Genomic DNA, 11,851 nt, shown 5'->3' on the forward strand with positions numbered 1-11,851 from the left:
AGCATGTTTCAAAATATCCAGCATATACCGTTGTTGAGATAGAATAATCCCATCACTACATTTAATGGTTTCAATACCAAGAAAGAAACCTGATTGACCAAGATCCCTAATCTTGAAAGTAGTAGATAATTTTGACAATAAATAACTCACATGATTCGGATCACTGCCTATCACCAGAATGTCCTCAACATAAACAAGAAGATAAACATAAGTAGAATCCTGGGAGTAATAAAATAATGACACATCTGTTTTTGATGCCCGGAATCCAATGGACAATAAAAATGCATGAAGACGGTTAAACCAAGTTCTTGGGGCTTGTTTCAACCCATAGAAGGATCTCTTCACAAACTGACATGATTAGGAAATTGAACATTAATATATCCAGGTGGTTGCCGCATGTAAACAGTTTCGGTCAAATTACCATTGAGAAAAGCATTATGAACATCTAGTTGTCTCACAGTCCAACTAGAAGATATAGCAAAAGAAAGAAGTAACCTGACTATGGTAACTGGACTGAATTTATCAAAGAAATCCTGACCGGGAACCTGATTACATCCCTTTGCTACCAACCTGGCTTTGTATCTCTCAGTTGAACCATCCATTTTTCTCTTGGTTCGAAAGACCCATTTACATCCAATCACATTTTGATTAGGTTTAGACGGAACCAGACACCATGACTGATTTTGTAATAAAGCATCAAATTCCTCATCCATGGCCTGGCGCCATTCCAAGTGTTTGACAGCCTGTGTGTAACAAGTGGGATCAGTGGTGCAAACCTGAGCTGTCAAAACTGTAGGAGGTGCACGAGACTGGCTCCGTGTCTCCATGTCATGCGTGCGAACATTCGGCCGAGTAGACCGGCCCTGAGGGCGCCTGCGGGGACGAGCAGCTGCCACCGAGACAGCCTGCTGTGATGTTTCAGCCTCAATAGGCGCTGCTGGCAGTGCAACATCGTTTTGTTTAGGCGCTGCCGGCAGTGCTAGTTCGGTCCAAACTGGTGCAGCTAGCTGTGCTGGTTCGGACTGAACGCGGGCAGCGGGATTTCTCACCACGGGGTGAAGAATAGATGCAACCCACGACTTAGATTGTGAATCTGAAATTTTATGCACAGAAATTTTAGTAGCAAAAGGAAAAACAACTTCATCAAATCTGACATGCCTACACACGAACACCTTATTAGTTTGTAAGTCCACACATCTATACCCCCTAAAAGACTCAGGATAATCAAGAAAGACACATGGAGAGGATCTGTAAGACATTTTGTGACGATTATAGAGACGTAGATGAGGATAACAAAGACAACCAAAGACACGAAGAAAAGAATATGAAGGAGGAGATTTATGCACTAATGAATGAGGATTAGAACTATTTAAAATAGCATATGGAATTCTGTTAATTAAATAAACCGCAGTCTCAAACGCAAAATCTCAAAACCTAGATGGAACAGACGCACGAACCATGAGAGTGAGACCGGTTTTGACAATATGTCTATGTTTTCGCTCCACATTGGCCATTTTGTTCGTGAGTATAGGCATAGGACTGTCTATGATAGATTCCTAATTTTGTGAGAGCGGAATGTAACTTTTTGTACTAGGCACCTAAATCAGATTGGATAGATTTGATCGACAAAGAGAACATATTATCTATATCCATCAAAAGATAAGAGATGAGCTGGACCCCGAATATCAGTATAAATCAAATCAAGAATGTTTAAACTAGAAGTATCAAGACGTGGTAATGGAAAACGAGCAGATTTATCCATTTGACACACCTTACATAAACTAGAATTACAACGAATAGCACTACTAGACCCACTAACCGAACAAAAGGGAAGAACACGACTAAGGAAACGATGGTGTGGATGGCCCAAACGATCATGCCAGACAGACGGAGATGCACAAGCTGAAAGAAACGCGGAAGGTGACGAACTCGGAACTGGTAGTGTGTATAACCCACCAGAACTATTGCCTCGAAGAGGAATCTCCTTGGTGTTGGTATCATTCACAACAAAAAAAAGATGGCTGAAACTCAAAGAATACCTTATTATCAACTGCAAATTTTTGAACCGATAATAAAGAAATAGATAAAGTGGGAACATGAAGTATATTAGATAAATGAAACGACCTAGAGGGGGTATGAAAAGATTCATGACCAATATGATTAATAGGAAAACCTGTACCATCACCGACACGGAGTGTGTCATTACCATTATACTCGTCCGAGATAGAGAGTACCGTTATATCTGGAGTCTCATGATTTGTTGCACCCGTCTCTGGGAACCAAGTATGAAAGTTTGGTGAAGAATCTGAAGGAGTTCCCTGATAAGCCATATTAGCCTTTGGATCCTTTTTCATACCGATTGTAACAAGTAACGGCAGTGTGCCCTAGGATCCCACAAAATTGACACTTAGGTTGGTGATTGTCGTTCCTACCGCTACGACCACCATTGTCGCGACGACCACCACCACTGCCACGGGACTACCCAGACTGCCCGAAGCCACTCCCGCCGCCACGTGCCAAGCCGCCCTTGCCCCGTTGCTGCTGCCCGGATTTCTGCACGGAAAAGGATGCCGGCGACGCATTCGGACCACACTGCCGGCGGCGAACTCCTCGGCGCCAAGGAGATCTAAGAGCTCATGAAGTGTGACCGGTGTTCCTCGGACGTTAAGAAAAGAGACAAGACCCCAAAATTAAGGCCGTAAACCCCGAAATACGTATAGGTTTTGTTCTTCAAGAGGAACATGCCATCAACGAGGGTAAGATCCTCTATGAGAACCTGAGCTCGGCCAATATAGTTGGCAACAGAGGCGTCACCCTGCTGAAGAGTTTGGAGCTTCCCGAGAAGATTCAATGAGCGAGACCAAGACGATGAGGCGAGAGCAGAGGTAACGACAGTCCACACCACCCGACTCGTGTGATGCCCGATCGCCAAGGGAATAACTTCATCCGATAACGAGGACATGATCTTGGAGAGGAGAGCCTGATCTTGGCGAACCCATGCGAGACTATCGGGGTTCGGTCATAGCAATGCTCCCTCTTCGTCGGTCGAAATCATGGCCGGCGGACAAGGGTTTGATCCATCAATAAAACCCATTAGATCATGTCCGTTGAGAAAAGGAAAAACTTGAGCTCGCCAAAATAAGAAGTTCTAATAAGTCAGTTTTACACTAATAAAGTGGTGGGCAGTGGACAGGGTGGTCACGGTCGCAGTGACCAATGAGATAGCAGCATTGGAAACGGTCCGTTCGGGGGAATTGACAGATCCGTCGGCCATGGGAAACAAACCCTAGCTAGCTGATACCAGATGAGAATTGTAATATATTGTATTAACAGTGATGGATTACAAGAGTACATGACCTAAGTATATATACAAGAGGAGTCGGAGGGAGACTAGGATTAAGAATCATAAGTAGACTCAAATACATAGATAGAGTCCTAATACTTCGCACATCCAAGAAACCCACGACTAAAAAGCTGTTTATATGTACTTACCGTAGCTTTTAGCTATTGTGGATATCATTTGCTCTCCGGGTGTCGATCTGAGAAGATCGGTTGATCAAGGGCATATCTGTTATTTTTATGAACAGATTTTGAAACTACACGGTCCAGAACGGGACTACACCGTCTTTGTCAATGAGAGAATCAACAAATGTGATATATCCAAAAAGATAAGTATATATTTTTCCATTCTTATAGTTATTTCTATTTTGTATAACGATTTTTTATTTTTAATTTTTTATAGGGGCTACACTGTCCAGTGTCAGTATTTTTAGTCTCAGATTTGTAATTCAACAAATTTATAGGATTGTTAACTGATTTGGAAATTTTAAGAATTATGTGTGTGTGTTTTTTTTTGTGTTGGCAAATGAAGAGCATTAATTCTGATGCCTTGGGTTTTTTCTTGTACTTTAAAAAAAAAAAAAAAAAAGAAGTTATTGTTGGGCAGATTAAGAATATATGTTTCACCTTAAAAAAAAAAAAAAAAAAAAAGAATATCTGTTTGTGTTGTCTTGTATTTTTTTTTGTTAGTTTTTTAAACTTTTTTTTTTATTGTCGGGCAACCCAAAATGTCTATTTCTAGGCCTTATCTTTTCCCCCAGATTTTTAGTCATTTGGTTTTGTTGGGAAGATTCAGAATATCTAATTCTGTTGCCTACATTTTTATTTTTATTTTTATTTTATTTTATTTTTTTTTATCTTTTTTGTTTTTGTTGGGCAGGTTAAGAACATCTATTTCTATTGCCTTGTGAATTTTTTGTCTGATTTTGACTGAATTAGTCATGTGTACATATTAGATAAAGTCTAAAATAGATTATTAGATATATCTGTGATTCTGTGTACATATTACTATGCTTGGTTCTTCATTTTTCCTGTATTTAGTGTTAACCTAGAATGAAATACATAATTTCATTAAATATATCAACTACAGTTTTACCATATATACATCGTACAATCTTCATAAATTGACTAATATCAAATTTTATTTATATAAAAGTATAACTACATTTAAAATATGGTCAGTAAAGGTACATGCATCCTGTTTGATACTTCTTTTCCAAGCTAAGTGATCCATGTATGCCCCTGGTTTATAATGTCATCGATATATTTGATTGCTGAAACTGGTATTATATTTTGATTATGTTACAGTTGTACTGTATGCAATGATTTTCTTGTAGTGCCTGAAATTTTGAGTAGGACAACAGAACAAATACAACCAAAGGAAAATCAGGAAAATTTAAGAATATAGAGAACACTTACTTAAAAGGACTAAAGTCCTTCTCCCCTTCCTTTTGAATTTCTTGACAGCCCTTGTTTGGATTGTTCACTTCATCACCTTGTGATGCTTCCTATAAAGGTAATCAAAATCTTAATTAGTATATGAATGAAATAAACAAAAGAATTATAAACAACATCAATATGGTAAGATTATGGTATTACCATATCTGATTCATCATCTGCACATTCTTCTATCATTTTTTATATAAGATCCTTTTCTTGATCAACACCAAGTGCAGAACAGTAAGCAATCATAATATTATCATCATGTAAAACCCTCATAATAGTAAAATCAGACTCATAGCTGTGCTTGTTTTCTTTCTTGATGGTAACTTTGAACACCATTGCCTTGCCAACTAATGTTTCCAGTTCAGTGGGAAATTGTTACCCTATATAAAACCAAAGATTCCAGTTCAGTGGGAAATTGTTACCCTATATAAAACCAAAGGAATTGTTTATGTTACTAACTGAAAATGCAGATAAGAATAATTTTTACAGGAAATGATGCAAATATGAATCTTACCTGTTCGTCATGGAAAATACATTCATTGCTCTTGTTTGTAGACCCTCCTCCCAGTTCAGGGACTTCGTATGTTCGGACCAGTCGGACTCTTTCTCTCCTCGTATGGAGAGGGCTAACCTGAGAGGCAAGAATGTATTGTGACGGCAGCTTTTCATTTGTGGGGTTCAATCTCGATTTACACCACTATTTATAGTACATTTTCAAATCTGAATAACTTTAGATAATTAAATGGTAGTTATTATTTACATTGGAGATTGAAGAGTTAATCATGCGGCATTAAATTGGTAGACTATTGGTATTCTCAATTAAATGTACATTAAAGGTTTTTTTATTTTTGAAACCTAATCTAAATAATGTTATTAATCTCTTATATACTCCGTATATATATTTTTTGAGAATGATGAAGCATGGTATGATAAATAAAGTCTGCGGCTGTGCGGATTCCAAAAACTATAATTATAAATTCAAATGAATCTCAAACATTTAATAGACACATGGAAATTCGCCTAAAGAGTTATCAAATGGCGTGTGCAGTACGTATTGAATACAGCAAAACGACGCAGTATTATTTGGGCGGAAATTTGACGTGATAAAAAGTTTTTGCTAAGATAAGATAAAATATAGAGTAAAATGGTGGTGGTGGTGGTGGTTGTGGTTGTTGTTGTTAGGAGTGTGCATTCGGACGGTTCGGACGGATCGGGTGACGGTTAGGCTCATCCGATCGGATTTCGGATATGTATTTTGACTACCCTATCCGTTTAAAATTGTTGACTTATCCGGTCGGTTATATCATTGTTTGGTTTGGATCGGATCGGTCGGATATCCGACATTATTTCGGTTATTAACAATTGTTGAAATCAAATAAAAAATTCATAAATTAAAATCAAAAGCACAATAATAAGTAACTGAAAGTCTGAAATATTGAATAAATAAGTAAATAATTAATAGAATGATAGTGTAATAGACTAATACCTGTAATACTAAGTTACTAAGTTAGTAATTAGTATTACTAAGTAGTCTATTAACTAACATTAAGAGTCTTAACTCTTAAGTGTCTAAGACTCCAAAAAAACTACAAATAGGTAGAGAACTACGAAGTAGTAAGAACTGTTACAGTCTTACAGACCAAAACTCTACAAAAGTACATACTACATACAAATTTACATACTACATACACAAATGTTTAAACTGAAGCACCACAAATACAAATTCAGCCAAAATCAGCAACTCAGCAACTCCTAGACTTTTAGAATTCAGACAATTAGACCTATTCTTCTTCCTGTGAATTGTGGCAAGTTAGTGTAAATAATTAGTACACAAGCAAGTAAGCAACTGAGCAAGCATTAGAAAATGAAAAACAGAGAAGGGATTATATAAATTTTGGCTAAGTAAGCATTTTTTCCATATCATTTAGATTAAGGGTCTATTGCTTCAATATACCATAAGTATAGAGCAACTGACCAACTTAATCCTTTCCTTTTCAGATTAAAGGTGGAAGCTTCATCATTGCCAAACTTGTCAACTTAAAGTGAACATACAGAATAAAATAGTCCATACATTACCAAATGCCCAAGGTACTTGAGGCAGCAACTTAGTACAAGTTACCAGGCCTTCATACTTACAGAGTTTGAGACTTACAGATGTCCAGTGTAATTGAGTCAAACACAGTTGGCTCAAAAAATAGCAAGTGAGATTATATTGTAATTTAGTTAAACAGTCAAATACTGTAAAAGATTGCAATAAAATCAAGTAATGTAAATAATAACATTACAGGAATTGTAGCAAGTGTAGAACCAAGAGACCTCCCACTTCCACCATCACCACTTAACTCTGCAAAATAAACAACAAAAGTTAAGTGTATTAATAATTTAAGCAATTTAAAATATAAGTATAAAGGATTATAAAGTTAAAACTAAAAAGTCATACCTTTTTCAAACCTCTCCAACTCTTCCAGATTCTCCTCAATACATAAAGGAGTATTTTGCATTCTAAGCCAATCTTGTGTACACACCAATGCTTCCACAATTTTTTGGAGTTAAAGAACTCCTAAAAGGATCCAATACTCTTCCAGAAGTACTAAGGCAGATTCTGAGGCTACAGTGGAGATTGGAATGGCTAGGACATCCCTAGCAAGCTTAGACAGAACTGGAAACCTAGTAGAGTTGATCTTCCACCATCCAAGTATATCAAAAGATTCTTCCTCTTCAACTATTCCCTCGCTCAAGTACATATCCAACTCAGTTTATTTCTTACCCCTAGACTCCAATCTTTGCTTTTTAATTGGGACTTCAGGAAATGTTGTGGCTTCCCAACAGAAACAGAAGAGGCAGATGTAGGCTGTACAGATACAGGCACAGAAGGGACAGGCACAGAAGGGACAGAAGAAGAGGCAGATGTAGAATAATCATCAAATAACTCAGCAAGACCAGCAACTACTTTGTCATAGAATGGTTTACCCTTTTCCTCACCATGCATATGATTAAACTGAGTAGGCAGATACTCTAACTTGTCTCTAGGGTCTAGAATGTTTGCAAAAAATATCATTAGATTCATTTTTTCAACATCACCCCAATACTTCTCAAATTTTGCCTTCATATTTTTCCCCATCACACCAACTGGACCACCAACTTCCACCATGCCTTTCAATAGGCAGTACAAATCAGAAATCTCAGTAAAGAATGTGTTTGAGGTGACATATAAAGAACCAGAAATTCTAATGGTCATGTCATAAAAACACTTCAGTAACTAAACCAGACTGCCAACAGATTCCCAGTCTATAAAATTAGGAATTGAATTACTCAAATCAGACTTGAAAGAGCAATCCTGCTCCAAAGATTCAAACACTTTTCGGTAAGTTAATGCAGACTGTGTTGGCAAAAATAGCTTAAAATGACATAAAATGGCATGTTAAGTGGCTATTTGTGGTACAATTATCAGTGGGGTCCACTTCTGATTTGGATCGGGTCAAAGTGGATTCGGATTTTTCGTAGTGAGACGAAGAGATCAATATATTGTACGCTCAAAACGGATAATGGGTGAATGAGATATTGATTCTCAAAGTAGACCCATTTGAGTTGGAAAATGAAGGGAAAAAGTGGCTTTTGTCCCACATTGCTTTGGAATGAAGATTTTTCCCCCTTATATACAAGAGCTCTTTTGAAGCTTGTAGAATTGTATAGCATAGAGGCTCTCTCGCGGGGGGGGGGGGGGGGTGCAAATCAAATTCCAACTAGACGAGATTGAAAAAAGGCTTGATTTAAGCCCGAGCTCGTGTCATGCCACTTGTAGTTTCGGCTCAGAGCCGAAACTGAACAGCAGCCATATACGGCCGAAAAGTTCTGACTGTTTGAATTCTGAATTCAATTCCCAGGTAGTGGCCTGCTGTTATAGCTGTTGGAAGGCAGCTTTAATGTCATTTTCCCAGGTAGTGGCCTGCTGTTATAGCTGTTGGAAGGCAGCTTTAATGTCATTTTTAATTGCCATAATAAAGGCTATTGGCTCCTTCAACCCTATATAAAGAGGGTAGAGGCAGTAGAGTTTTACACACACAGAAAATATAGAACACGAAAGTTCATCTTTTAGCCTCAAAACCTCTCTGCTTCTACTCCTTCTTTAGCCTCCTGTGTTCATAGCCGTGTCTTGCTCGCCAGATTCCTTGTTTGAGTGCTCAAACATTGAATCACTAGCAAGTTTTATCCTGGGAAGCCTAGGCCACAACGCTCCTAGCATCTTTGGGAGGTGGCAAATAAGGTTTTAAGGAAAGAGTGCTCACTCGACTCTTGCAAAAACCCAACACCAAACACTAGCCATTTTTTCTCCATCTTTCCTTCCCTATTCTTTTCAGAAAATAATAGTCATATTTTATTTAATTATTATTTGTTTTCTACCAACGGTTCTAACAGACTGCAACATCAAATAGGTAGAGTTCCATCTGGTTGGAACATCTAAACACAAAGAAGACCTTTGTTCAATACTCAACCAATCAACCAAATCCCTGAACTTCTTGAGTCTAGCAGGAGAGTTTCTAACATATCTAACCACTTCCCTAACCTTCTTAACAGAACTATCACAATCCTTAAGACCATCTTGAACTACTAGGTTTAAGATATGGGCAATACATCTCATGTGAAGATACTTTGCCCTCACAGTAGATGATCCCCAAGACACCAATTTTTTCTTCAGAAACCCCATAACAGTGTCATTTGATGAGGCATTATCAACAGTCACAGAAAACACATCACTAAGCCCCCACTCAAGCAAATAATTTTCTAGGGCTTTAGCTAGATATTCACCTTTGTGAGAGGTAACAGGGACAAATGCAAGGATTTTCTTATGAAGCTTCCACTCAGAATCAATGTAATGGGCAGTAACTACCAAGTAGTTAATTCTTTGGATGGATGTCCAAGAATCTGTAGTGATACTAACCCTATGACTGCTTCCCCTTAAAAATGACTTCAATTTCAGTCTCTCCTCTTCATAGACAACTAGGATGTCCCTACTTATAGTCCACCTGGATGGAACTATAAACCTAGGGCAAGCAATATCTATGAACCTCCTGAAACTTATTTCCTCCACAAACCTAAAGGGCAATTCATCTATGATTATCATTTCAACCAAGGCCCTCCTTATTGACTCTTAATTAAAAACCCAAGTCCCTATTTCTCCCACAGTAGGCTGACCATCTGTAAGTGATGTAACAGCCTGAAATGTTAACAGGGAGTGCCTAGTTTCCTTAGAGTGAGGATTTTTCAAACAACTAACCATGTGATTTCTTAAGGAAGAAGTCCCATGTTTTTTGTCTCACAGTGGTAAATTTTGGCACAATAAATGGATTTGCCTTTTACAACCACATTATTAGTGTCCTTTATCATCTCAAAATGATCTCACACTGGTGATGTGGAAGCAACCTGTTTCCTCTTCTTGGCTGGAACAGCAGTAGGAGGTTGCTCATTCTGTTGATTCTCAACAATTTGGGCTTCCACCCCTGAAGGTCCATCAATTGAGGAGTTGGGAGGTTGACTACCAGGCATACTGATATTATCCATCTAAAAATGGTGAACTATCAATACACACAGCAGGATTCATAAGCATTCCAGAATCAAACACATTTTGTGTCATCATTAAACAGGAATGCATAATTAATTAAAGGGAATTATTCAATACAAAATTACAAATATACAAATACAATTAAGGGAACATCCATAAACTTATAAGAAATCCAGATTCAGGGATATATTTTAAATATCCAGATGAATCAGAGACTGTTATAACATAAAAACAGCTCATTTCATCAACATCATTATAAGGATTTCTATGGGGCTTCCACCAATTTAAGCCTTTAAGAGACATTATAAGTTTATAACACTCTAATTTATAAGACTCTTATAAGTTATAACAGTCAGTGCTTCCACCAGAATATGAATAAAAGTTATGAAATCAAGATACAATTTGGAACTTCTCAACAGATTGACTTAATCACAGTCCACAGAAATCAAAGAATCATAGAAACCATAATCAAGTATCATAACATCACAAACAAGCGACAAGTGATATACAATCTGGAACTTCTCAACAGATTGACTTAATCATAGTCCACAGAAATCAAAGAATCATAGAAACCATAATCAAGTATCATAACATCACAAACAAGGGACAGGTTAAATACAATCTGGAACTTCTCAACAGATTGACTTAATCACAGTCCACAATTCAAATTTATCACAGTGACACAGTCAGTGCTTCCACCAGAAATCCAGAATGTCAAACAACATATCACACATTCACAGATTCTGAAATCAATTTTATAACACTAGGGTTTTAATAAAAAGTCAGTGATTCCACCACATTATCACAAATAAACTCAGAGCAATATGCCAATAACTTTAAGAAATAACTTTTACAAAACTAGGGTTTGCAGTAACAACTAACAAAGTCAGTGCTTCCACTACAATATCACAGAGACCACATAATACATCACAATAAATTTAAGAACTGCAAATATATAAAAATAAGGTCAGCGAGTTACTTCTTTTCTCACAAATACCCCGGAGAATGAGGGCTTCAGGCCTTCAGTTTACTGGAAGTCGACGACACCACTAGTCCACCACATCACCACGTCCACGACCACCACAGCACCACTACACCAGTCAGGGTCTCAGGGCTTCCACCAGTGACCAATGTTTCGTCGTCTATAACAGAACCAACCGGACAAGGAGAGTATAGACTACAAAGAAGGTAGTCTTTGTCTAGTAGAGAAGAGAGAACTGAGGAGTGAGGACTAAAATCACAAGGTGCGACTGCGCAGAGAACCAGAGAAAACTCAGAGAATGAGAGAAGACAGAAGAGAAGCTCTCGTCTGGAAACCCTAGCAAGAGAAGAGAATCAAGAGACTGACTGCGCAAATGAGAAGTTCTCCGTAACAACATATATATATATATATATATATATATATATATATATATATATATATATATATATATATATATATATATATATATATATATATATATATATATATACTAAGCCTAAACGACGTCGTATTGCTATCTACGT

The 11,851-nt window shown here is 37.5% G+C and overlaps 1 protein-coding gene across 1 annotated transcript; it reads right to left on the reverse strand.

Annotated features, from left to right (window-relative positions):
• Positions 1–7,334: 7,334 nt before the first annotated feature.
• Positions 7,335–10,344, reverse strand: LOC109150831 (zinc finger BED domain-containing protein RICESLEEPER 2-like). Its single transcript, XM_019298809.1, has 5 exons — positions 10,187–10,344; positions 9,191–9,878; positions 8,109–8,164; positions 7,553–8,012; positions 7,335–7,466 (listed from the first exon to the last, which is right to left on the reverse strand). The coding sequence occupies exons 1-5, from the start codon at positions 10,342–10,344 to the stop codon at positions 7,335–7,337; spliced, it is 1,494 nt and encodes a 497-aa protein (XP_019154354.1).
• Positions 10,345–11,851: the final 1,507 nt, after the last annotated feature.

This window comes from Ipomoea nil, unplaced genomic scaffold (genome assembly GCF_001879475.1).
Source record: "Ipomoea nil cultivar Tokyo-kokei standard unplaced genomic scaffold, Asagao_1.1 scaffold2280, whole genome shotgun sequence".
In the NCBI taxonomy this organism is placed as follows: domain Eukaryota; kingdom Viridiplantae; phylum Streptophyta; class Magnoliopsida; order Solanales; family Convolvulaceae; genus Ipomoea; species Ipomoea nil.